Source organism: Podospora pseudopauciseta, chromosome 1 (assembly GCF_035222475.1).
Source record: "Podospora pseudopauciseta strain CBS 411.78 chromosome 1, whole genome shotgun sequence".
Lineage (NCBI taxonomy): Eukaryota > Fungi > Ascomycota > Sordariomycetes > Sordariales > Podosporaceae > Podospora > Podospora pseudopauciseta.
Genome location: NC_085892.1, coordinates 3,101,803 through 3,127,645, shown reverse-complemented (window position 1 = coordinate 3,127,645; position 25,843 = coordinate 3,101,803). Strand labels below are relative to the sequence as shown.

The 25,843-nt window shown below is 53.1% G+C and overlaps 6 protein-coding genes across 6 annotated transcripts; 2 read left to right on the top strand and 4 right to left on the bottom strand.

Moving 5' to 3' along the window:
• Nucleotides 1–1,479: 1,479 nt before the first annotated feature.
• QC763_108550 (uncharacterized protein) lies at nucleotides 1,480–4,037 on the top strand. Its single transcript, XM_062907442.1, has 2 exons — nucleotides 1,480–2,846; nucleotides 3,024–4,037. Exons 1-2 carry the CDS (start codon nucleotides 2,432–2,434, stop codon nucleotides 3,299–3,301), a joined length of 693 nt encoding a protein of 230 aa, XP_062770391.1. The 5' UTR covers nucleotides 1,480–2,431; the 3' UTR covers nucleotides 3,302–4,037.
• A 1,389-nt stretch (nucleotides 4,038–5,426) lies between these two features.
• Nucleotides 5,427–6,956, bottom strand: QC763_108545 (uncharacterized protein; the record flags this gene model as incomplete). Its single annotated transcript, XM_062907441.1, has 1 exon — nucleotides 5,427–6,956. One exon carries the CDS (start codon nucleotides 6,954–6,956, stop codon nucleotides 5,427–5,429), a length of 1,530 nt encoding a protein of 509 aa, XP_062770390.1.
• A 737-nt stretch (nucleotides 6,957–7,693) lies between these two features.
• QC763_108540 (uncharacterized protein) lies at nucleotides 7,694–10,146 on the bottom strand. Its single transcript, XM_062907440.1, has 3 exons — nucleotides 8,554–10,146; nucleotides 8,069–8,500; nucleotides 7,694–8,012 (listed from the first exon to the last, which is right to left on the bottom strand). Exons 1-3 carry the CDS (start codon nucleotides 8,596–8,598, stop codon nucleotides 7,782–7,784), a joined length of 708 nt encoding a protein of 235 aa, XP_062770389.1. The 5' UTR covers nucleotides 8,599–10,146; the 3' UTR covers nucleotides 7,694–7,781.
• QC763_108530 (uncharacterized protein) lies at nucleotides 9,235–12,499 on the top strand (the record flags this gene model as incomplete). Its single annotated transcript, XM_062907439.1, has 2 exons — nucleotides 9,235–11,320; nucleotides 11,379–12,499. 2 exons carry the CDS (start codon nucleotides 9,235–9,237, stop codon nucleotides 12,497–12,499), a joined length of 3,207 nt encoding a protein of 1,068 aa, XP_062770388.1.
• A 1,071-nt stretch (nucleotides 12,500–13,570) lies between these two features.
• On the bottom strand, nucleotides 13,571–19,251 carry BEM3 (Rho GTPase activating protein; the record flags this gene model as incomplete). Its single annotated transcript, XM_062907438.1, has 4 exons — nucleotides 18,499–19,251; nucleotides 17,856–18,071; nucleotides 16,240–17,750; nucleotides 13,571–16,185 (listed from the first exon to the last, which is right to left on the bottom strand). The coding sequence occupies exons 1-4, from the start codon at nucleotides 18,684–18,686 to the stop codon at nucleotides 13,571–13,573; spliced, it is 4,530 nt and encodes a 1,509-aa protein (XP_062770387.1). The 5' UTR covers nucleotides 18,687–19,251.
• A 4,276-nt stretch (nucleotides 19,252–23,527) lies between these two features.
• QC763_108510 (uncharacterized protein) lies at nucleotides 23,528–25,708 on the bottom strand (the record flags this gene model as incomplete). The annotated part of the gene is made up of 2 exons (XM_062907437.1): nucleotides 23,528–25,359; nucleotides 25,684–25,708. 2 exons carry the CDS (start codon nucleotides 25,706–25,708, stop codon nucleotides 23,528–23,530), a joined length of 1,857 nt encoding a protein of 618 aa, XP_062770386.1.
• Nucleotides 25,709–25,843: the final 135 nt, after the last annotated feature.

The window sequence follows — 25,843 nt, the reverse complement described above, 5'->3', positions numbered from 1 at the left end:
TGCCATCATCATGGTGTACGCCACCTTCTCAGTGGTCAGTTTGGGCGGTGTTATCTCCGGACCACTTTGGCGAGATGGGAGGTGATGACATTTGCCACGTCGCTCATTGAGGGGCTCGATGAGAATGGGGGAATGGTGGTGTTCGGCCCATTAAGCTTCTTGTCAATCCAATCTCGAGCAAAGCACTGTACAGCACTCAAGACTGACAGAACGGTTGGAAGCGAGAGGTGATGGAGCAGGGGGTAGTATGCAAGTGTAAAAGGATTCGCCAATCTACAACTCAACCGTCATGCAGGCAGGCTGGAAAACTGGAGTCAACCAGATCCCTTCAGGTGCGGAAAGACGGCTTCATTGGCATTGCTCTCTTCCGGAGGGTTGCTTTGGAGTTGCTGGGCTGGCTTGGGTTGCTGCAGTATGCTTTATCTCCCCGGCACCGAATTGGCTAGGTGTGCTAGACTGGGGACTAACAAGGAGCCAAGTCAGAGGATAGTTGGCGCGACTACTGCGGGCATGGTCACCTGGAATTGGTGGATGGGATCCTGTCATGTAGCTGAGACGTGGTGGTTGTGGTGGTGCAGGGAAGGCCCCCACAAGATAGACAGGAAAGCTCTGTTGATCTCATAGATGGTGTCGTGGTCTCCAAGACAAAAGGTTTCAGACCCTTCCTGAGAGTGATCGGGTGGGGGGAAAGCAGCCGGAGCAACTGTCCGTCAATCGATTGATTGCTCCTTTTCCCTACACAGCTGTCTTCGCATGACATTTTGAGAGTCCAGAAGGCGGCTTACGAATATGATGCATTTGGTGGTTGCATCAGTTTGCAGCCCGGCACCATTGCAGCTGTTGACCGGTGAAAAGAGGGGAAGCGGTTGTGCCTGACGGTCCGTTGATTGGGGGAGAGGGAAGAAGGGGTCCTGCGTCGCCCTTTTCATATGCCAATATTGGATCTCGCTGCAGTCATTGTTGATTAGGGGCAGATCTCATCAGCAAACAAGACAGTTCTGTGGCAAAAGTGATGTGCATCTCGTGAGAGGCAATGGCAAGGACGAGGGATGTATGGATGGTCGGACGGTAAATTCCAGTCCAGGCCGTTTTATAGTAGACTACAACATGCCTAATTTGGCTAAGCTCAAAGCCACATGCTCGCCCGCCGCAGTGATGCATCTCTTCGCCAAGAGGGTATCTTTGTTTTCACGGTTTCTGTGGAAGGCTGCCAAAGATGCGACATCATGCAATGCGCATCCTTCAATCCCATCGTGCTGACCGTTTTCAGCGCCCAAGAGGCAGCACATGTCTTGTGCTGGGGGATGTCAGGGAGTTGCGAGAGAGACTGGCAGTTGTTCGACTACCCCGCATATCGTTCGATTGGGTGAAGTTTAATGTGGGGCCGTGACGTCGAAAGCTGGGATCTTGGCTTCACTTTAGACTGCTAGTCCCGGGGTCGTTCCCCTGGAGGATGGGGACGCTAACCCCCAGGCCGGCAGCCTTTCTGCAGACGGCATTGGTCATAGCAGCAGTGTTTGGTCCACTCGTTGGAGCGGTAGCCAATCACATTGCCCAATGTGTGATGGACACGCTGATAGCGGCGTCTGTGCTGGCCGAACCAGTGATCGACGCCGCTTCCCATAGTAGTTAGTACCACCACCGCCGCTTGTCGGTGGTGATGGAACTGGCAAAGTCAAGAGGGCAAGAGCCAGAGGACAGAACGACCCCCTTCTTTTCCTTCCTCTTCACACCTCAAATTGATCCGCAGCTGCTTGAACTTTCCATCTCACTCTCAAACACCACTTTCCCCAACACATTCCCCGCGATCGTCCGCTGTCGGTGCCAATCGAGTCAGACCCCCCAATTCTGCAGCGTCTGAGGAAGCACCCCGCCCGCAGCCTGGCCCCGTTCGACAACCAGATAGGCAGAGACGGACCGCTGCTGCCATTGTAGACAAAGGAAAGGAAAGGACCGCAATATCGCAACGGCCTTGTACCTGTCGTCTTTCCCACCCACCCAAAACGTGACCGTGCTTCTCCCATCGAACGAGGCCTGCCGATCATCCCGCCCATTACCTGAACACCTGGCTGTCCGTCAACAAAGAAAAGTCGACAGCGCGCGAGCCATTCAGACCCGAGTGCCCTGGCGTTGCACCACCCCTCGTCATTCTCGTCATCCCACCCCCCACAACAGTTTGCCATTTAAGCGTTTCACCTCCACTACATCGAAGGCGCCGGTGTGCACAGGACTCGAACCATTGCAATCTACAAAACATACGAGTCGGCACACGCTGCTACACTTCCACCCTACTACCGATTTCCCCGAAGCCACTCCCGCCCTCCTGACAGGCCATCCTTGCCGTCTCACACGAGGACGTTAAACGCACACTTTCGTCCCTTTCGATATAAGTCCTGGCGTCCTCTGGCTCTTGAAGCCCCCCTCCTTCATCATGTCTTCAGACAACTCATCCTCCAACAACTCCAACAACGATATGGCACGACAACAGAGACGCGGGTCTGTGACCTCCAACACTCTCACCAGCCTCTTCCGGAGCAATTCCATCTCGCAACCCTCAGTCACGGGCTTCCCCACCCCCTTGGCCACGTCCATGCTGGACAACCAGCGCCGAAGAGTCTCTGTTGCCACCTTTGGTCTTCCAGGAACCTCTCCCACAAACACCTCTGCTGCCTTTATGCGCCGTGCCAGCATCTCCACCAATTCCGATTCCATCAACGAGAGTGCCATCGAGGACGGAGATGACATGTCCCACACCGCCCCTACCACTCCCTTCTCTCGCCGGATGAGCCTGGGTGCCGCTCAAGCCATGCGTGGCATGCGTGGAGGTAACAGTCCTGGTGCAAATGGTATGCCTTCCCAACCGGCCCGACGAGGCAGTACTGCCCGCAGTAATCCATCCACACCCCCTCTTGCCTCGGCAGGTGTTGGGAATTACACATGGGGCAGAACAGTCCCTCCTCAGGCAAGCACCACAAACCAAGCTCGAACAGGTTCTGACTTGTGCTCTCCTACCGCTCGATCAGACCAAGGCTTCAACTGGTCCGATCAGCTTAGATCCCGTGCCGAAAGCACCGTCGCCCAAGGTGCCCGGCCCTCATTCTCCTTTGCCTCTGGCCTCAGTGCCTCTCCTCCTCGTGGTGGACCTCCCGCCGTCTCGGCTTCGTCAATCAATCCTCGTCACGACCGAGCCAGATCGGTGTCTGATATGCCAGCGCCGCCTGCTCAGCCGAGGCCCCGTGCCCCGCAGAAGCCGGATCACTTCCAAGAGCGCATCTTGAAGGGTGACTTTTACATGGACTGAACTCCATAACAAGGCACCGAGAGAGAAATGTGTGTAAAATTTTTGAGCTCAAAAGGCTTTTACCCTACGCATGCATCCACCCACGTCATTTGGTTTGAGACAGGCTTTTCCAATTTATGGGTCCGGCTAGATTGGGTTGGACGGGCTTTGCCTACATGATACATGGCTTTATTTGGCTTGGGAACGGAGTTCGGGTCGGCCTGTCAATATTTTTTGTCTGGAGTTCGTCAAGGTGTTCGGGGTCAACTTTCAGCTGGACTGGGACTCTGTGAATGAGTCCAATTCTTTCCCCCAAAAGGCCGGATCAAAAAGGCAAAACAAGCAGCTACAGTGGGGTAGTTACCTTCTACTACATTGGGAGAGGTTACGAGGTTGGGGTGTCGGTTGTTTTTATGTTGTGAAATGACTAGCGAGCGAGCGAACAACGTGGGAGATGGATGGAATGAGAAAGAGCAGCAGCAGATCATGGAATCAGACTGCAATTTTTTTGACATGGGGGTTTTTATGGGTTGTTTTTTCATGTCATCACACCAGAGTGTATGAATAGGGTTCCGGGTTTTTATCACATGGCTGAAACTGAACTGGATTGCCCTGGTATGGGAATAGGGCAGACAGATGGGCTTATGGGAAGGACATGGAAACAGATCCGACATGGAACAAGTATCATTATTTTAGGTTGACTAGCATGCCTTCTCCTCATAGTTACAAATGTGAGGAAATGATATTTCAACCGGGTGATGGCGATTTGATGCTTTGCTTTGATGTGTTGTTTGTTGGGTGGAAAGGTGTTGGCGAGCAACACGCCGAAGTTGTTCCATCTAGGATAGGAAGGAAAATGGAGATAAAGGTGAAGACGGGTTAAACTAGCCAACCCGTTCACTTGGCGCTTGAAGGTGGGGGACTGGTGGTGAGGGAACAAAGAAGAGATGGGATGGGCTGGAGCTGTTGGGTCAAAGAATTGGGGAGGAGGGTTGAGGACCTTGATAGCTTGTCTTATCTGAGGGTCACCGCAATGACTTTCTTGCTTGACTACCTATGAAATATTTCGATTGGGGGCGGGAGAAGAAAGCTAGGAAGTTTTCTTGAATGGAGAGGTCAAAGAAAGGATGCTAGAGCCTGGCTAGAAAGTCAGGCATGGGGCAGGAGGGAGCCACGCAGCATGTAGATTCTGGCTGCATTTTCGGTCTTTTTTCTTTGATGACTTACCTGGGGGTTATAGGTTAGGTTAGGTAGGTAGGTGTTTTATGATCGACTCATCAGTAGGTAGGGCTTGGAGGGTTTTTGCTTCTAGCTCTGGTTTGAGACTCCAAGACCTAACTCTCACAGAACAGAGAGCACGTATATAAGTAGGTACGGGAATGGAAGAGAAGGGAAGGGAAGAAATGCACCCCCGCCGGCCCCGGAGCTCAAAACCCGCAACCCGAGCCACGAGCCATTGGACTCCCGCTTTTTCCATCAACGAAATCCTTGTCGTACCATTCCCATGGGAATTTTTGGGTCCCTTTGGTGGAATTGTGCCGTTTTATTGGCCCTCTTTTCATTCAAAGAATTTGCTGCAGGAAGCTTCGGGGTTGAGAAACCTGAGCCGAAGCTCGGTATGTTACAAAGGAGAAATAGGAGGAACGGAACGGGCCCCGTTTGGTAGGTGGCTCGTTACTGATGGTGAAAGATGAGGAAGTTGGGGCGCGCGGGTTGGTTCGCTTCTGTAAGGGTCGGTGAGATTGATTGAAGTCTGGGTTGGGATAGGGATTGGACAAACAAAAGGATGGGAGGGGGGTATAGTGGGTGCAGAAGTGGTGTTTATTTGGAAGATTTGGTGCCGTGGGGTGCAGTTATGTTGAGGATAAACAGTTGCTCTGTAAAGCCGGAGAATATAGTTGGTAGATCCAAAACGATGGCTGGTAGGCCGTTAGGATATCTTGAAAGGCCAAAGTTCCATCTTTCGGCATTCTCGGCTGACTCTCGTGCTGTTTCACAGACTTCATCCTCTATCTATGAAGTAGGTAGTACGTAGGCAGCTATTCGAAAGTCGTGATAGTATCTAATGATGTACACATTCTATGGCATGGCAAGTAAAGACGAACCTAGAACTGAAAAGCCTCGCCGCCATAACAGCACACCTTAGCTACCACTTGACAATACCACCTAAAGGAAACCTCCCTGCCTCCGGAGCAAACGGATTGACCCCCGACTGTCTCATGACATACACGTCGGCATCGCTCGGCTCCCACGTCGCATCGCTCTGGAAAACCCACTCAAACGTTGAGTGCAACTCATGGTCCGGATGGGGGCTAACAGCCTGAGAGATTCTCACAGGGTACGGCCAGTCCCCCGTCTGCCGGTAAGTCTTCGCTCGGAGCATATCCAAAACCTCCCGCCAACCTCCCCCAACCACCTCGACACCCACCAACTCTACGCGGTCCAGGGCATCTGGGATAGTGTCAAGAAACCGCTTCAGGGTGCTGACGGTCATTCTAGCACCCTTCACCTGAATAACCGTCAAGTTTTTCCGTTCCTCATTCGAACCAGGCCCTTCCAGCAACGGGTCCAACGCATGTGATCCCAGCTCCAGTACCACCGAGTAGTGTTTAAGGTTTGGCGATGTACAACAGAGACCCCAGAAAGACCTATCGTCATACCCAGCCTTCTGCTGGATCGAAATGTCTGTCAACCTCCTCGTGGCAGCTGTAAGTTTCTCTCGCAAATCAGAAACCTCCCTGAAAACCCTCCTCAAATCAATCAAGTCCACGTTCACCACGAGACTCTTGAGTTCTACCTGATCAACACCCCCCACAGCAGCCAAAACACGAGGAATAGTCTCCGAGAGCGGACGAGGCGAGGCCACCGACCCCGAAGCATGATGATAAAAAGGAATCTCTTCAACAATAACAGACCCTCTGGCCTCGAGATCCCTCCTCGTCAACGGCAACAGCGTATTCTCATAAATCCCCTCAACCACCGTCTCGGGCGTTTCCCACGAAAGCCCCCGCCTCCGTCTGCCATAATGACAAGTATCATCAAACCTCAGTCCAGCCACCCACGGCATCCGGCTCAACGCCTCAGCAACCGCCGTCCCCATCGCCCTGTGATCCACCAGCACTTTCTGCTCATAAGCCAGCCTCTGGAACTCCCCAAAATACCTGTCCATACACTCCCGATGAAGCGCCAAATCACCCCCCAGCTCCGGCTGTCGTTTCGGTTCTTGGAGATACAGCCAACACCTCAACACCTCATGCACCTTTCTCAATATCGCATTATCCTTCTCAGTCATAGTAATAATCTTGCCAACCTCAAAAATCTTTGCCCGGTTCGCCAAGACCTTCCGCTGAAAGTCGATAAACTCCCTTTTCCCCCCAAGAGAATTCCAGAAAGTAGAATATGAAGACAGCACCACCTCTATCGTCCTAACACCACGACTAATCGCCGGGTGTCGTGATATCGCATCCAGTCGCGCCAGAGAATCATTGCTGTGCCCGACTTTGACCGAGGGAATAAGCCAGCGAGAGCTGACGTCGCAAAACTGGCGGCTGACCAAACGGCAGGCTTTGATGGAAGGTCCACCGCTGTGCTTGCTGCTCTCGTCCACCAGCTCCTCGATGATCATGGCGAGAAGCTCATTGGGCAGCGTGGAAAGCGTTGGGCGGTTCTGATCCATTTTGCCGTTGTGCGCAAAGCCTCGAACAACAAAGTCCGGTTTTGGCGAGGCGTGTTATCTGACAGAAAAGCACCACTCTCTTGCTGTGGTCGTGCAATTATTTCTAACGACAAGTCAGCGCAACGATTCTAAAACACGCCTTTTCGGGTCCCCCTTCTTACTCGTCTGTTGTCAAAAGACGAAATATCGAGATCGAAAAATAAAGACTTGGAGAACGATCATAAATCCGTCAGAAATTAAACACCTGCCTTGAGAACGTGATGTCTATATGGGTGCCTGCAGGGAGACTGTAAAAGCGGGGTGGATTCTGTTTCGATCCGATCACTCGGACTCATCAAGGCTGGCACCAGAAACGCCCGTGTATAACCCTAACTCTAAATTGTCCTGAATGCGCTTTCGCGTTTTGCAGCATAAGGTGACATAAAGACTGTAATTGATACTACCCCCAGTCAAACTCATTCGAAACAGCTGTCCTTTCACATTAAATCGACCGAAAACATTTCATAGCTGGTATGGTTGATGTTCGTGGCAGTCCAAGCCAGACTTTCGAGAGCGCCCTACTTACTACCCCTTTTTGACTTGGTGGTTGGCCAGGCAACAACTTAGGGGTCTCACAGGCACACGCGTTTCCATCCGAACCGATGAAGATAATATTTATTAGTACAAAGTAAGCAATTCATGACCAATGACAGACCTGTCCCTTAGAGACGCGCGTCAGGCCACATCATCGTTAGGCAGCACCCCATCAACCAACCTCGACGAAAGACACTCGCAACCCTTCGCAGACATCACCCCCCCAATTACCATTGCAATACCCGCCAACCCCTAGCACTTCCCATTAATCCCACCCCCAGGATAAGGATAATCAGCCGGCGAGCTATCCTCCCCATGATTACAGTTCCCATACCCAGCATACACACCGTAGTCGTAACGTTTGGAGTGTCCCGACACTGGTTTTCCGCCAAAATCAGCTATCACCGAACAGCAGTCCCTCTTGATCACCTCCAGACGACGTGACACATCGGTACATGCAACCACAGCTGCGTTGCCGTATTCCTTTGACCGTTTCATCAGTATTGAAGCCGCTTATGTGACAGGAAAAAGAGACTTACACCACAAAGATACCCAGCCGTAGTCGACTTGCACCCAACACGGCGGCAGGCATCCTTGGGAGCCTCACATATTCCACCAAGAATATCCAGTTCGTTTATTATGGGATCGAGGGATCTGCTGTTGCCCGTGGCCATGACGCGGCACACGGGGCTGGGGAACTTGTCGAGGTATTTTGACCTTTGTCGGGCGACTAGCTTGGTGGTCCCGGGTTCGTTCCAGGGGGAGGCGAGGAGGGCAAGATCGGACTTGTCGAGAGGCTGGGCGACGTAGTTGGGGTTGATAGCGAGGATATAGTTGTAGATCTCGTCAACGGTGCCGAAGAGGGTGGTTTTGGGCTGACCGGGGGTGATTACGCCTGTCCATTTGATGCCGTGGCCGTTGTCTTGATACAGGGAGGTGGCGTTGGTGGTATGAAACGGGGTGGTGGCGGTCTAGGGTAGAGGGATTAGAAGGATGAGGACCGAGGAGTTGGCAGACAGCATACCACAGTTGCTGCGAGAGCCAGAAAGGGGGCAAGCTTAATGAACATGTTGCTGACGGTGGTCGACGCGTGGGCCTAACAGTGAAGCGATTGGGATGAACAAGGAGCTGTTGATGAGGGCTTGATGCTGGTCGACTCTTCTCTCAAGGAATAAGAATGTATGCGGGAGTGATACTTTTCGACTTCACTGGACCAGGAAGTTGAGTCTCCCTTGAAATAATCATTTGGGCCGGAGCCCAGTCTCCGTCATCTTGGTGTCAAAGTCTGATAGCTGGTAGCAGCAACCATTCTTCTTGCCTTCCTTCATACTCCCTGCCTCGTACCTCTTGCCCTCTGAGCCGTCTCGCGCTTACCTAAAATGCGCAGACAGCATGGGAGTGCTCGAACTTATATCACTGGCAAGCACATGTCGATGCAATCACGCAACTTGATCATGATTCAAGAAGGAGCCCCAAGGTCTTGAGCTAGGTCTTCGTCAACCCTCAAGATACAGTTCATCAACTAACCCGAGATACCTCGCCGCTGAGATATAGCATATACTGCAGGCAATGAGCTGTGTTCTGGGTTTGCCTCACATCGCAATGGTTTGTACGCAGTAGGGTTGTTTGTTGGAGGTGGCGCACGTACCATGTCGGAGTCTTTGCTTGCCGAGGTTGATGTCGTCATCCAAGGCTTGTACATCACATGAAATTAAATTTTCGCGGGTGTGTAACAGCGGGTGTAGTACGCAATTTAATGGGAGGATTCCATTCTCGGCGCGGCGCCACTTCTGAACTCGGGACTCTCGGTTGGAGCGCCGACTTTCTTCGCCCTGACATTCGACCGCTCAGCATCGGTGATCGGCCTCAGAAAAGCCGTCAGCATCAGCAAGACCGTCGGCAGGCCGAACAGACAACCACCGGCATGGACATCTCGGCGCTTGACCCCATGCTCCGCAGCAGTAACGGCGGCAGTGGAAGCGGCAACGGCAGCACCAGCACTTCCAGCAACGGCCCAGGCAATGCGCCAACACCTCCAGCCCCCGTTCATGGGGCGCCGGGCGCCCAGCCGCCAGCGAGCTCGCTGAATGCACAACACCACCATGATAGGCTCCCCCAACTCCAAGCCCATCATCCCCAGCAGCAGCATCAATTGCGCCCGCAGCAACAGCAATGGCAACCACCACATCATCACCAACCCCAAATTCCCCACACTAACCATCCAATATCGGCATTCTCCCCACAAACACCTGCATCAACCGTAACCGTCAACACCTCGTCCACTCCAGCCAATACCACGGCCCCCAGCTCCATTGCTGTCAACACCCCTAACAATTCATATCACCACCACAACAGTCCCGGTGATGAGCACCACTCTCCAGGCGGCGCTGCCGGTGGACTAGATCCCAAAAAGCCCCGTGCCTGTGAATCATGCAGAGGTCTCAAAGTTCGTTGTGACCCAGACCCGGCTGACCCAGATGGCCCTTGCAAGAGATGTGCCAAAGCCAAACGCGAGTGCATTATCACCCAGCCCACGAGGAAACGAGCTAAAAAAACGGACTCACGGGTGGCGGAGCTGGAGAAGAAGATTGATATGTTGACTGCTAGTTTGCAGGCCACCAGACCGCAAACTTCTGGCACATCGACAGGAGGGCTTCACGGGCCAGGTTCAGATCCCCAGGCTCACCAAGCTGCTCAGGCTCTGGTATCTTCAGCGGATTGGAGAGGAACTAGCCATGATCAAAGCGGCGGCCGACCTGGTACGGATTATGGGAGGTATGCGGGTGGTGGTGAACGGTATGGGCAGCAGCAGTCAATGTCGACATCTCTGCCTCCGCTGTCGTCGACGATATCGTCTTCAACTCCCGCTGTAGCTGGCCAGAAGAGGAAGATGACACAGGTTACCGGCGAGGAAGAGAGAGCTGCTGTTGCACTGGCTGGAGCAAACTTCAAAAGTGAGGACGGTGCTGCCAAGGTGGCAGATGTGGTTGATCGGGGCATCTTGACCCTGAATATGGCTGAAGAGTTGTTCATGAGGTACACACAGCAGATGTGCTATCATCTCCCTGGTGTTGTGTTTCCGGCTGGGGTCACGGTGGGAGAGGTTCGGGCAAACAAGCCCATCTTGTTTTTGTCACTGATGGCGGCTGCTTCGTCTGAGATTCCGTCTTTGCAAAAAACACTGACAAAGGAGCTAATGCAAGTCTTTGCCGAGAAAATCATTGTGGACGGCCACAAGAGCTTGGAGCTTGTACAGGCCTTACAGGTGGCTGTTATTTGGTACTGGCCGCCAGATCGGTTCGAGGAGCTCAAGTTTTATCAACTTGTTCATGTAGCTGCTGTGATGGCTATTGAGATTGGACTGGGGACCAAGAAGATGTCGAGAGGTGGGTTTAAACGACACGTCTCTCAGGCTTGGAGAGACCACCCCATGCGCGGGACACCGCTTGATCCGACAACACTGGAGGCGAGAAGAGCGTGGTTGACGTGTTATTTTTTGGCCACCAACACGGCAATGGCACTTCATCGGGCGAATCTGATTAGGTGGACGCCGTTCATGGCAGAGTGTATCGACGTGCTGGAGTCTTCCCCGGAGGCTGTGCCGACTGACAAGTATTTCTGTCATTTGGTTTGGACGCACAAACTTGCCGAGGAGGTCGGGATTCAGTTTTCCATGGACGATCCTTCGTCTACGCCGAATATTGCTGATTCCAGGACCCAATATGCGCTTAAGGGGTTTGAAAGGGAGCTGGAGAGATACAGTGAGAATATTCCAAGGGAGTTACAGCAGCGTAAGTCGACCGTATGATCTGAAAGGCGTCTTCTGGTCTACATCTAACAGCTTCATAGCGTCTTTAAAGATGAGCTTCCACGTTATCAGCCTCTACATGCACGAGATCGCAACCCATAGCGATTGTCCTGATGACTGTAGGCTGGGACCCAACCCAGACACGCCACTGGCCTCGGATGCCCCTCTCACACAGGCACATATCAACGCCCTCTCCGCCTGTCTTACCGCCATCGACGGCATCTTTGACACATTTCTCTCACTTGACGTCCACACGACACGGTGCCTCCCAGTTTTCAATTTTGTCCGCGTGGCCTATGCCGTCGTCGTGCTCATCAAGCTCTACTTCGCCGCCTCCTCCACAAAAAGTGAGCTCGGCAAGGTGATCAACAAGGACCACATGAAAGTGGAGCAGCACCTCGACAAACTCCTCGAGAAATTCCGCGCCACCGCAGCAGAAGACAGAAGTCGACCCGCCGCGAAATTCCTCCTCGTCCTGGTTATGCTCCGGTCTTGGTTCCAAAAGCAGAAACAGAACCAAAGCGGCACTGGCTCCAACGGCTCCAACACCGCAAGCGACACCCCCCAATCCTCTCTCCAAACACCCTCTTACCCAGGCCCGTCAGGGACTGACAGTAAACACCCCAACGTCCCCACTCCAGTCCCCTCCCAAACCCCCCAACCAACCTACCCACCCGTCGCTAGCACCCCCCTTCAACTCTTATCAGAAATGGCGGCCGCCTCTGCAAACGGTGCCTCCTCCCGCCCCAACAATGATCAGGGTATTCTCCCTCCTTCTTCTTCATCATCATCGGGGGCAATGCAACAAAACTGGGGTAATTACCCCCCACCTCAACAACAACAGCCTGATACTTCCAATGCATTTGACATTCCCGGGATGGGCAACCCGGCCTGGATGCTGAACAATACCTTTTTTCCTGGGGACACTTTTGATTTCCCTGGGTTGGGGGATGGGTTCGCGCAGGCGATGGATATGACGCTTGGTGGTTTTATGGACGGGACGTTGACCACGGCGGAGGATGGGGTTTTGAGGTATGAGCAGCCGGGGACCGGGGGGCAGCAACAACAGTGGTATGGAGGGGGGGATTTGATGAGTGGTGCTGTTGCTGGGGGGCCAGGGGGAGGAGGAGGGGGGCCGGCGGGAGGGGGCTATGGCTTTTGAGGAGGTGGAAGAGAAGGTAAGATGAAGTGTGTGTGTGTATATGTCATTTCATTTGTTGTTTATGAGGGTGGGGTGGGATATAGTAGGGAGTTGAGATTTATGCCTTCATGTGGTATGTTCAAAATGCTATTCAGTAGAGGATGTAAAGCGGAGGGGATAGATAATAACAGCTTAAACAAAACCGGGAAGCTGAAAGGGGGTGGGTTCAAAGGTCATACAATTAATGGAAAACCTACATCGCTTTTGATATCAAACTTTTTTCTCTTCATTTTCTGATCGAGAACGGTTTATAGCAACAACCAGATAGATACTATCATCGTTCTTCCATTGTAAAAGGACGACACAAACACAGCAACTATCCACACCACCAGAGAACAAGCAAACCCTTGGGTATCTCCTCCACACCTTTCCAACCATACATACATACCACCAAGGCAACTAATTCATTCCCCTAGGTATACAAAACCACAAATCAGAATACTCAGAATCACAAACCAAACTCTCCCCTAGGTACCTCAGTTCAAGTCCTCCAACTTTTGTAAAACTTTTAATAACATCAGCATTACTGTATACGCACCCCTCCCGCCCCCCTATTCCCCCATTCAATGTTCGCTTCATAATATATAATATATAAAAGTACGTTGGCAGTAGATATCTGAGAGAGGTACGCGGACAGCAAATATCGCCACGGCATCCTTTGCAGTGGTCATCTCTCCCTTCTTTTCAGCCAACTGAGTTAGTTCGACCAACTGAGTTAGTTGGCCGAAAAGAAGGGAGAGAAGAATGACGACCGCAAAGGATGCCGTGGCGATATTTACTGCCAGCGTACCTCTCTCATATACAACCCAAACCAACTTGATTCCAAAAAAAAAACAGAATCTCCAACAACTTGACAAAAAAATAAAAAAATTGGTATCTTGCAAGCGAAATCTTTCCAAAAAGAGAAAGAAAAAAGAGAAAAAAACAGCAACAACAAAAACAATCCAAACACGCCCCCCCCCTTGTACATCTGACCCCAAATATAAACCCAGAATCGCCAAAAAATATTAACTGTTTTGAAACCTCCAAAAATCACTCTCTCAACCGACTCTTACTCGGCTGCTGATTCAAATTCCCCATAAACATCGAGCTCTCCCTCCTATTCTTATAAGAATGCTCGTACGGCGCTGGCGACAATCCGCTCTCATACACCGGCCTGTCATAACCCGGTGATGGCCTCAACGCCCCTGGATGCTGCATCTGCGTAGGGTCAAAGTTGGGAGGGGGCGCATTGAAACTGCCTTCGTACGCTGGCCTCATGGAAAAGTGACCCCCTTGCTGCTGTTGCTGGGGTGGCGCCATGAGCTGGGGCTCGTACACCACACCCGGGCGCTGAGGTGGAGGGGTGGGCGTGCTCCTCGAGTGCATTGTCGCAGCATTCATCTGTGCCATTTGCTGCATCGACAGGGGAGGTGGCGTGGGCGTGCTCCTGTTTGGCAGACTATCCAATGACTCCATTAAACGGTGTCTGTGAGGGGAATCGCTGTGTGAGGTTGACGGCCTTGGATCCGAAGGACGCCGTGGCGCATCCGAGGTGAAGGAGGATGGGAGTGATGGGCGGCGCGGTTGTGGCTGAAGATTGTCGGGCTCAGTAGTAGGCAGCTCATATTCAGTAGGGTCGACGCCAAAGATGGGCTCAAAGTTCTGCAAGAAAGCTGCAAAAATAGGAGCGGGGATGTTCAAGGTCGGGGAGAAAACAATGCCGACGTTTCGCACTGTCATCTTGTTGACGCTGGCATTGTTGATGATCTTGATCAAGAACGAAATTAAATACTTCAAAAGAGCAGCGTTGGCTTGAGGGAGACGATCCACAAGCTCGGCCAAAAGAGCATGCTTCTGCTTCTGGTTCGTGATTTCTATGGTGGCGATGAACTCCAGACGCAGGTCGTTTGTCAGGATCGTAATCGGAAGCTCGCGGAGGTAGAGCTTGAGCAGAGACGCAACCGCGTGAATATCGTAATACTGCGGATCGGTCACCAAATTAATGTCGCCCTCGGTATTGAAACGTTCCTTAAGCTGCTTGATGACGACACTGGACCCGCTTAGACGGAAGATGCCCTCCTCAGAGGTGGCATTCTTGTGCTCCAAATATTGGATGCATCTGTAGACGACAGCAGGGAGCGGTACCCGAACGTCAGCTGGGGCACAGTAGCGCACGGCCTCGGCAAGACTGGCACCAAATACCTGGCGCACAGGGCCGTTGTACCCGTTGCCAGTCTGTCCGTTGGCAATGCTGCCACCGTCACTACCAAAGATTGAATCTTGTCCATCACCGGAGTTTCTGGCCTTGGGACCGAATCCGAAAAAGCTGCGTTTCCTCGCCTTCTTCTCCTCCTGGCTAAGCTGTTGCGTGGCCATGGCTAGCTTGTTGCCCCACGATTCAGAAGATGTCATCATCTGGGGATCCCGAGGTCCAGAGATCGTGTACGAAGATGCCGTTGACTGGCTGTGAGTCGATTCGTGATCTTGCCCGGATGGTGCACCCTTGATAGGCACGCCTTGGGGAGAATCGCCTTGCCTCGTGGCCTCATAGCTGACTCCGATGAGCTTATCGTCAGCAATCGAATTCTGCTTGCCTTGACCCTTCTTCTTCGAGGCGTTGGCACGGTCGGCGTGTGCCGAGTGTCGATCGTGGGGGTGTTCCTTCTTCGCGTTATCCTCGTCCTCTGGATCCTCATAATCCACCCAGCGAAGCAAAGCATCGACCCATTGATCACGCTCCAGATCACTCTCAGCACACAAAACATGCCTCGTGGTGCTGTTGGGGTCTTTCTTTTTCCGTTCCAAGATCAGAAAAGCATGGCGGTACTGGTTCTCAGCCTCATCGTCTTTGGGACGAGCGGGGGAACCGTCGTTGTTGTGATGAGATTGCTTTCCAATCTGAGCCTTTTGGAGTTTTACTGTACCCAAGTGTGCACCGCCTGGTGTCTCATAGTACTTGAGTAGTGGCCCGTCAAGAATAAAATACCGGGCTTTCCAACCGCCAAAGTTCTTGCCTCGCTTGGTTAAATACCCAGTCCGGAAAGGTCTGCCGCCTGGCCCAGTGCGTTGCGATTCGGTATTGGCGTCACTTCTCGAGCTTCCAGTCTCATCTGCGTTGGGTGGCAAAGTGTTGGAAGAGAGATACTTGCACAACTCGAGTGCTGTGGCGGTATCCAGGGGCGTGTTGAGCAATTCCTCCAGATATTGATTCAGGGCCACACGCCGAGCATCAAGTTTGGCAGGGGCATGACCGCTGAAAAGAGATCTGTCTGGAGTCTTGGCAGTAAATGCGGGACATTGCTTAAGCCTCGAGTCCAGCTTCGCAAGTGACGCAGTGTCTTTCTCAACCCGCCACAGCTCACCACCATCAGCCCTTGACGAAACCGCCAGTGTGAAAACGGGGTCCTCTTCGAGCTGCGTCAAAGAAAGCAGACTGGCCCTCGAAGGTTTCATCCGCGAAGATGCAACCTTGAGAGTGATGTGAGGAAGGGCGTTGGGTGGAAGCAGGAGGTCTGGGTACTCCTCCGTCACAAAGCCCTTGAAAATCTTGGTTCTTTCTAGAGGGCTATCCATTGTAGAACTGGTTGGGCTCGCTTCACCACTGATTTGGGCCTCTTGCTTGACGATGAGGAGCGGCCTTGGTGATTTGAGCGCTAATGGTTCTCCTACAGGTCCTGGTGAGTATAGAGGGGTATTGGGAGGGAGTGGGATGGGCGCACGTGGTGGTCGAGGAGATAAAGGTGCTCCGGCAAATGTTGAAATCCCCAAGGGCGAGAGCGGTGGCGAAGTAACTGGTGACTTCAGAGGCATCGGCCTTGGGCTCGCGGGAAGACCTGGGCTCATCAATGCCATGGGCGGTGCCAGAGAATCCGAGTTCCCACTGAGAACACCAGCCAGAGACGCTGGTTCCCGAGGTGGGAGCACCTTGGTAGTTTGAACCAACCTAGGGCTCGCGGGCATCTCGGGCATCTCCGCGGGAAGTGGTGGCTCCTCTTCTGGTGTGTTCTTCCGACTGCTGCTCTTTTTGCTCTTCTTGGACAAGCTGCGCATCTCGGCCTCCTTTTGGGCCATGATCTCACGGTCTCGCTCGTCCTCCTCCCGTGTCCTTCGGCGTCCTCTCCGTTCATGATGCGGAATCTCATCTACTTCTAGTATATCGTCGTAATCTGTATCGGTCTCAGCCTCCTCCGGCGCAACTATCGCCGGCGTTGGATTCATATTTTTCAATTGGAGCGGTGCCGGAGGTGGTTTCCGTGGCGGTGGGGCAGGGGGTAACGGGAACTTCGAGACGCCGTCTTCCGGCTTGGGCGACCGATCTGGCAATCCGACAGGCAATTTTGGCGGGGGCATCTTGGGGGGTTCTCGGGGTGTCTGACGAGAGGGCGGTAAATCGAGGTTGATGCGCAAGTCAACTTGATCGTCGGTTGTCTCCTTAGCAGCCTCTTCGGCTTCTCTTTCTTGGGCCTCGTGGTCGTATTGGTCGAGGGCGTGCTCGCTTGCCTTTGGCATCGAATGAGACGGGTCAAGCAAATCGCCAACGGTTGATGGCGGCAGAAGCAAAGTCATTTGATCGGCCGGCGGAGTGATTGGGTACGGGGCCATCGAAACATCAATCGGCGAATGCTTTGGGGCGTCCAAGCCTGGTGACGCAGGAACTTCCAACACCCGCTCCTTTGGAATGGCACTCGCTTCGCCGGTTTCGTGTCTGGCTGGCCCTTGCATGGAGCTCGCCGCTGGAACGGCCGGGACAAACGGTGCTTCTGCGTCACCTAGAACTTCCTTCAGCTTTTTCCTGTACTTTTCTTTGTCCTTCAACGCCCGCTCCAGATCCTTATTAAGGCCTAGAATCATGGCCCTTTGCTTGTCAACAAGCCGCCATAACTGCGAATTTTGTTGCGATTGGGACTGTTTTTCCTTCAACAAGTACTGAATGACCGCTTCGGCACTGCCGGCCGTCTTGATTAGGTGTGCAATATCCGTCGACCCAGCAGCGTCCTGCGGCGTCTTATTCGGAGTCGACCTCGATGAAATTTGAGAAATGGCGGAATCCATGGAAGAGTTTCTCGCTGGACCCTTGGCGGGCTCTGCCCGCACGCTCGACGGACCGGCCATGATCGAGGGTGTAGACTGGCTTTGAGTAAGTCTTCCTGAGGGGCCCTTGGCGGCTACGACGGGGTCGGAGGCACTGCGCGCCTCATTCGGGAACTGCTGGGAGGAAGAGGGAGCCGGTCTGGTGGGTGGATGGTTAGCACGCTGGCCTGGAATCATGTGTGGCAACAGTCTTTGGCGCCAGGAGCGCGGGGTGTGGGCATGGGAGGTCTCCATTGTCACGAACCCTGGACTTCTCTCCTCTGGGGTGGTGCTACCCGAGGAGTCACTGTTAAAGTATGTTTTCTCGGATGCCTGCGCCTGGCGGTCCTCGGGGGCCGTCGTTACAATCCGTGGGACGGAGGCTGCAGATGGGAACTCGGCTCTCGTTGGGCCGGGACTCGTGGGCGGAGAAACAACGCTGCTCGAGTGCAACGGGCTCGGTGCGGGTTTCGGCCTGGACCTGTATCGATCAAAGAGATTGGATCAGTATTTTGTGGACACTGCAGCACCTGGCACGAATAGTCGCACCACAGCAGCATAAACGCCAGACTAGCCCGCGGTTGGCGTCAAGCTGTGTCTCTGGAGCCGGCAATGCCAATGTCAAGCTCCTCCAACCACGAGGATTGATTTGCCCTTTGTCAACGTCGACTGGCTACATGCGAGCTGCAGACCCAGTCTGTGGAGAGGAAGATGCCCGAACAAAAGAAAATGCAGAGAAGACCAAAAACAAGCCGGTCCCCAACCCAGTCTAGGCATCAAGGAGAGCCAATGGGCACAAGAAGAAAGAAACGATGTGAAAGAGACAACGCAACAACCAAACAAACTCAAAACGCAGGCGAGTGATTCGAAAAAAAAGGAAGCAATAGACAACGAGGGCACTGTCATACCTAGGGTTCGCCGCCGACAAGGGCGAGGAAGATGGGCTATTGGACGGGTAGCCGTGGGTCAGTACTTGTGTTCTCCCAATAGTAGGGCTGTCCTGGAAAGAAGAGTCCATAGATCGGGGTGGAGTTGAGGCCACAGAAGAGCGGCCGTCGGGGTGGTGGTGATGTTGGTCGTGGTCGAGCTGTGACATGGTCCGCTCAGCGACAGACAGGTCGAGGCCTTGGCCAATTGGTCGGAGAAGTGAAAGGGGGATCCCGTCAACAAGACGCAGGACAACTCGCCGTGGTTTCGAGCTGCCTGGGAAACCCTGATCAACGTCGCATAGATTAAATTCGATTCAGTAGCCAGGACTGTCGCCTGTGTTGCCGCTGCCGAGAATCGAGGGGAAGCGCGCGCAGCAACTGCAAGTGACGGCGATGGTAGCACGGGTCGACGCCGTGCAATGGGAGTCGGTTGGTGGTCAACGGACGACCATGAAGAAAAGATGAAGGATATGCAGGAGGCAGTCCTGGAGAGAGAGAAAAGGGATCCCCTTCCCCCCCCTGGTGCTCGTGCTCTTGCAGGAAATGCACCTGGCAAAGATCCCGGCCGGCGCGCGCTAGAGGCTCGGGTGTCCAGTCCGCTGGGCGTCGCTTGGTGGTGGTGAGTGGTGACACTGGCAGCAGGGACAGAAGGCTCTTGCTCACCCCAACCTGCGGCGTACGAGTCGTGAATCTGAGGCTTTGCGTCTAAAAGAAAGCTCCTGGAACTGGAACTGGAACTGGAACTGGAACTGGAACTGGAACTAGAAACTGGAACCGGAACCGAGACGAGAAAGGGTCCAGACAGCCACTTCAGGTGTGTGTGCCCCCCGCGGACGACAGGTGGGCTTTGTCAGAATTCAAAATTGGATCGCACGGCAGGACGGTGAGTGCTGCAACCCGCAGAGCTCTGGCCTCATTCTGGCGCTTGCCGTGGCACCTGCGGCTGCTGGCGCTCCACTCCTGCCCCTAAATCCCGAACCCCAGACTTCCCGACCCCTCCACCACGCTCTAGGCTGGGGTCCTTGATAAGATCACGAGTGCTTGTCCTAATCTCCGGCCAGAGGAACCGCTTACCTTGGGTCCTTGGCTCCAGCTCAGCCGGCGCCTCTTTTGAATGCCTCTATAGATCGAATATCTGGTGTGTACACGCCATGGACAATGCTGCTCTTCATATGGTGGATGGCAGCGTCCGCAATGAAGGACCTCGCTATTCAGCCCTCCTACAACTTAGACCTCAAGGTCTGGTATTTGTGTCTCTGAAACATGATATTAGCCGGGCCGCAGATCTGGCTGGCTTAAAGTTTTGTGGTTTTTATATCATGATTTCTGCCTCCGAAACCGGGCCCGCGGGTGTCATCCAGAGTGTCATCCAGACATCTCAGGTCTTGATGATGCTCGACTCAAAAGACGGGATTTGCGTGATGACCGTGGAATGTTTTCTTGGTAGGGGTTGCAATCGACCCTCGCCTCCCCGCAACATCTCAACCCTCCCGCCCAGAACCCCGGCCAATATTTGATTCAAGGAACAAGGTTGCAGTTTTGGCCGTTCCACTCGCCGCCGCCCAAACACCCGCAAGTGTTACCGAGGCTCAGTTAAGCCTTTTTGTAAACTCAACTCCGAATGACGTTTAAGTCTGTTTTGTTTAGGTATATCACCGTCTCACTCATCTTCCTGCTGCCCGCTGACTTCAACATCGCATGTGAGAGCGAGGTGGTAATAAACCAGCATCTCAAAAGGGACCAATCTCCGTCCTACCAATCCGCCATGCCCCATCAATGTGGACTGTCGTCGTGATGCCCCTCTAACGGCAACCCCACATTCACTCTCAACAGCGCTAGTTTTTAGCGACAAATGTATCATGCAGGAGTCCAATTGTAATCCCTTGCGGCTTCTGCAGGTACATCACAAGCCAGAAGTTTAACAAGCCCTTCTGCCAGCCCTTGACAAGAACTTTGACAAGGCGGCACGCTTGTGACAAAGACGGGGTTTGAAAGTATTGAAAGCCTGCGTCCCAACTGCATATCATCGTCAAAATGTCATCGGCAGTCTTTCTAGCCGTAGGACCCGTCAACATTTAGATACCACACCACCAATTATGGAAACAAAGTCGTCACTTTGGCGCCTGCTGGCAGAGGCCTCTGTCACACACAGGGAGCGCGCAAGCTGTACAACCTGGTTATCCTTACCACCTGGCCACATGAGTTGATAGTGTTGGTTGGCATTTACAACTCCTTGCTATGCTGCTGGGCATGATCAGATCCATAAGTGGGAAATAGGAATGGAGACTTGACCATCAACATGACCTGATGTTTTGGGGTTGTTGTGAGAGAGTATCCAGGATCCTGTTTTCTAATGGCACCCTATGAACATGAATGCCGGATCTCTTGAGTAGGTAGGCTCTTCGATGGTCATCGGAACCTGCTCCGTGGATATGATTCGCCAGTGAGGCCTCGAATCAAAGCATACAGCTCAACGTTCATCAACAAAACCTTCACATATATTTGTAAAGTAAGTCGTCAGAACTCTCCATAGCTTTCCGGGCTCATGATGACGGCATCCGGAGTTCGGCACGGTGGACGTTTATTTGGCCCGGCTGGTGCTCCGTTTCCCCCACGGCTGCATGGGCAGCCACGGTTATCCTCCGGTCAAAGGCTCCACAAAACCCGGATTTCACACACGCAAACGGCATCCAATAAGATCCCCCACAGTACCTGCATTTTCCATCGCAATTTGTCGAATCTTGGTCAACCACTTGGGATGGCAGGTGTCTGTCATCTTGTGAATGGCGGTGAGCAAGTTCCAACTTTTGTCGATGCTGGAGGACGGGAAAGCTCGCAGATTATCCCCCCTTTTCGGAGCTTCGTGCCCGTCTCAATCGGCCAACGGCCGTCGAGAGAACAGGAAGGCCGGGCAAGGATTGACCTTGCGATGGCAGGTTGGGTTACGTGCGTGATGTGGCATCGCGGAATTGGCTGGGGCATCTTTGTCCTCGTCAACATGTCGCAATCAACAACTTTCTCAGCTGGCGTAACGGTTTCGAACCGCAATTGGATGCCCCGATGGAATCGATTTGTTTCTGCAAGTCATTCTTCATTCGGTGCAAGTTTCGCATGCCGTGGTTGTTTTCTCACATGGACTTGGAAGCCCGTGATGAGTTCTGATTGGTTTGCCTCTCGCGGCTAGAGCCCCCTGAAATACAACATCAAAGTCCAGCCAGCCTCACACCTCCCAAGCTTGGATTGACACATCCAAAAGAAACACTCGAGGCTGAGAGATCAGGCCGCGTTGGGTTCCTGGTTTTGTTTCTTGGGCTGACATGGCTGCAAGAGATCTCTGGTCAGTGACACGAACGATCAGCCACCTGCGAACAAACAGCTTCAGAGTCTGCAATGATCTTCAGGGTTCATCGTATCGAGGTTTCAAACAATCACCGGTGTTGCTTTTTATATTCTGGAGGCCTTCTGGAAGCCGCTTGTGGCCGTAGATCAAGGCCTTGATGTTCCAACTTGCTGACCCGGTGGCCGGCCCAAAGCTTGCCGATGCGTTCATCGTCCGAATCTTGCATCCCAAGAGGTTGTTGCCCAGGCTGGGGAAATGCATTCAGGATGTCGATTGGTCGATCTGGCTTTGGGTAATTCATGGAGAATGATCCGATTCTGAGGAATCAGACGGCCACCGATACAGAGCCCAACTGAAGATCTATGTTTGATGACTGAACCGGGCTGAAGTCGGCTTTTCATTTGGTAAAGGCATCTACTATCTCCGAACCCGATCTGAGTCGCATCTGGGTGCGAGAGGCGGCAAGATGGCCTCAAATTGTCTGGATGTCGCCGTCTGCGTTTATCTGTCCGTCAGTCAGTCAAGACCTGGCAAGCTCGCAAGTCCGCGGCTGCGAGCACGAGACCGAGTCAAGCACTGGATTCTCCCGTGGCATCAATGCCGTAAATAATATGGTGTCCTGAGGAGAAAAAGGCCTGAAACATCAGCTGTCCAGATGCAAGGAATGGATGGAAGCGTCGTTGTGTCAAGTCTCAGGCATCGTTTCAGGATGCTGGCCTGTGCGGTTGATCGGCACCAAAAATTGCCAGGAATGGTTCGGAGCAGGCGCTCTAATCACGTGCAAGCGCGTCAACTGCGCGACCTAGCCCACTTCCATCGCGTGATCGCGTGCTTCAGTTCTGTAGAGCGCGACAAATATGCCTGTACCATCCTGTGTATTCATTTACCTTGCATTCTCAAACTCCTTTTTAGGGTGAGGCTCAGAACAGTCCAGGGTGGGACCTCCTATCGCTATAAGAACACCATCAAGCAAAACATACTTTGTAGGACGGCCCGTCTTAGCCTTGATTTCGACTGAAGCATGTCTTCCAAGAGGAACTGGTTTTTTCCTGACTCCGTTGGCTCATTATTTACACTCTTCATCACCGTGAGGTCATAACTCATCCCATAGGAAGAAGCTCAATTATGATTCTGCAAAACATAACAACAGGCATCTACACCCACAAGCTCGTCAAACTATTGGGCCCGGTAAGACCAGTGTCGGCAAGTCTATCACATGGATGCGGCTTGTGCTTTTCGAGTATTCCCTCCAAGCCTGTATGATATTAACTTTTCAGTCATGATATTTGCAGCTCTGGTTGCCAAACATGCTTCTCATTTCAGTCGTCCGCGAGCTTGGAAGATCCATCAACCTTTCTGATGAGCTCTTACACCAACTGGTCAGTTCACTAATCTTGATCTTAACAACAGCAGAGACATATTCCCGAAGAACATTGACGACTAAGTTTGAGAAGAGTTTCCATGTCCGGCGTCATGTGGGCCTAATATCTTTTGGGTATATTAAATATATCCGTACCTAGGAAGCGGTCGTTACTGTCATTGAGATAGCATCATAAAGTACGTCATGTCGTATCTCATATACAAAAGCATTTCCGGGCCCTTGCGTATAGACAGCCAAATTCCAACCCAAAGGAAAACCCTCATAACTCATAACACGTCCATCCTTGTTCAACACCTAAAATCCCCATACCGTCCTCGAGACTCCTCCCTCATGAGACTGACGTCACTATTCCTGTCTCTCTCATAAATCCTCTCTCTGCTGTGAATATGGATATGCTCGCAATCAGGCCCGTGTCGACCATGGCCATAGTAGTGGTGGCAATCACATCCGCCACGACGTTCGTGCCTGTACTCCCTGCCTCCCGCACTCGACACCGAACTCTCCCTTCTTATCCTCTCCCGCTCCCTCTCCGCAACTGTAATTCTCACCCTGTCCCTCTCATCCACAGAGCTCTGACTATCGCAGCTCCTATCCCTCATCCTGCTCAGCCTTCTCACACTGCTTCGAGGCACTCTGCTATCCATACCCTCGACGCCGCGAATGCTATCTCTGGGGACTCTGCTTTCCATTCCTTCGACACCCCTGATGCTGTCCCGGGGAACCCTACTTTCCATGCCTTCGACGCCCCTGATACTATCTCTTGGTACCCTGCTTTCCATGCCTTCAACACCTCTAATACTGTCTCGCGGTACTCTACTCTCCATACCCTCAACGCCCCTAATACTTTCACGTGGCACTCTGCTTTCCATGCCCTCCACACCCCGAATGCCACCAGTAGGAACCCTGCTTTCCAATCCGTCCACACCCCTAATGCTTTCCTTAGGGACTCTACTCTCGGTTCCTTCTACTCCTCTGATACCTCCCTTAGGAACATGACTCTCCAGCCCTTCCACTCCTCTGATACCTCCAGTAGGGACCTTGCTTTCAAGCCCCTCGACACCTCTGATTCCACTCTCCGGCCTCCGACTTTCCAAGCCATCCACGCCTCTGATTCCACTCTCCGGTCTCCGATTTTCCAATCCATCCACACCTCTAATACCACTCTCCGGCCTCTTACTTTCAAGTCCCTCCACCCCCCTAATGCCACTCTCCGGCCCCCTCCTATCCAACCCTTCCACCCCTCTCACCTCCCTCATCGGAATCCTACTCTCCAACCCCTCCACCCCCCTAATCCCACTCTCCGGCCTCCTATTCTCCAACCCGTCCACCCCCCTGACCTCCCTCATCGGAATCTTACTCTCCAACCCCTCAACATACCTATACGTCTCCCTCTTCCTCAACGGCGGGCTCGGCGTCCTCGGCGCCGGCAGCATCGGAACCGGCACCTTGACCTCATACGGCACCGGCACCTGAACCTCATACGGCACCGGCACCTCCACTTCCACCACCTTCTCCTTCTCAACCGGATACGGCATCGGCACCTCCACCTCAACAACCTTCTCCCTCTCCACCGGGTAAGGAACCGGAACTTCCACCTCCACAATCCGCTCCCTATCAACAGGGTAAGGCACGTGAACCTCATAAGGGACAAGCCGTTCCCGCTCGATGATCACCTCCCTTTCGCGAGTTTCCCTGCGAGGGGAGTGGGAACGCCTTTTGCGGCGGGATTTGCGGGATTTGGAAGATTTGGACGTTTCTGAGGGGTCGACGTCTACGGCTATGACGTCGATTGTGTCGTCTTCTTCTATTGGGGCTGGGGGTGGAGGGGGTGGAGGGGGAGGGCATGGTTCGACGACTACTGGGGGGGGAGGGGGGAGGGGTTGAAGGACAGCCGGAGGGGGAGGGGGGGGAGGAAGAGGTTGGAGAACAACGGGGGGGGGAGGGGTGGGTACCCGGGCCGGGACGATGGTGGTTACTTTGCGGCGGCGCTCGTGGAGGCCGGGGCGAGGGGGGTCGAGGTAGAGGTACTTCTTGTGGCGGGATTTGTCGCGTTCGTAGAGGGCCATGACGGGCGAGTGGTGGATGTTGTGGCGGTGATGGATAGTAATGGATATTGAGACTGGAGATCGTGTTAGATAGAGCGACCTGAGGCTGGTGGAGATGGGATTCGGTTTACCAGGTAACGTCGATTCCGAGGGTGGGTTAATTGGAAGGGGGAATGTTATGGAGATATTGATCAGTCCCTAGAAACGATGGCAGGACACAGCAACGGCACTAGAGCCGTAGACTGTTGCTTAAAATCGCCTAGTCAAGAACCCGAAGCACACAAGGTTTTGTGTGAGGGAAGATTGTCTGGTGTTGAGATGAAAAGACCAGATGGCAAGGGGAAGTGAAAACTACTACTAATAATGGAATCTCGCGGATCATCTGCCCCTTCATAGACCTGGTCGGGGTGCTGGGTCGGGCATCTTGAGGAGGTGCTTATGAGCGTGGTCTTATGACGTAGTTTGTGTGACCCATGGGTTTCCCTGCTTGGAACCAGAACGAACCCTTGTGACGCATGTCTCATTCGAACTGCACTTTGCCAAAAAGAGAGGCGAGAT

Coding starts and splice junctions, on each gene's coding strand:
- QC763_108550 (XM_062907442.1), top strand. CDS start 2,432: ATGTCTTCAGACAACTCATCCTCCAACAACTCCAACAACGATATGGCA. Junction 2,847..3,023: donor TAACAGTCCTGGTGCAAATG/GTATGCCTTCCC, acceptor CCGCTCGATCAG/ACCAAGGCTTCAACTGGTCC.
- QC763_108540 (XM_062907440.1), bottom strand. CDS start 8,598: ATGTTCATTAAGCTTGCCCCCTTTCTGGCTCTCGCAGCAACTGTG. Junction 8,501..8,553: donor TGGCTCTCGCAGCAACTGTG/GTATGCTGTCTG, acceptor CCTCTACCCTAG/ACCGCCACCACCCCGTTTCA. Junction 8,013..8,068: donor CGGCTGGGTATCTTTGTGGT/GTAAGTCTCTTT, acceptor AAACGGTCAAAG/GAATACGGCAACGCAGCTGT.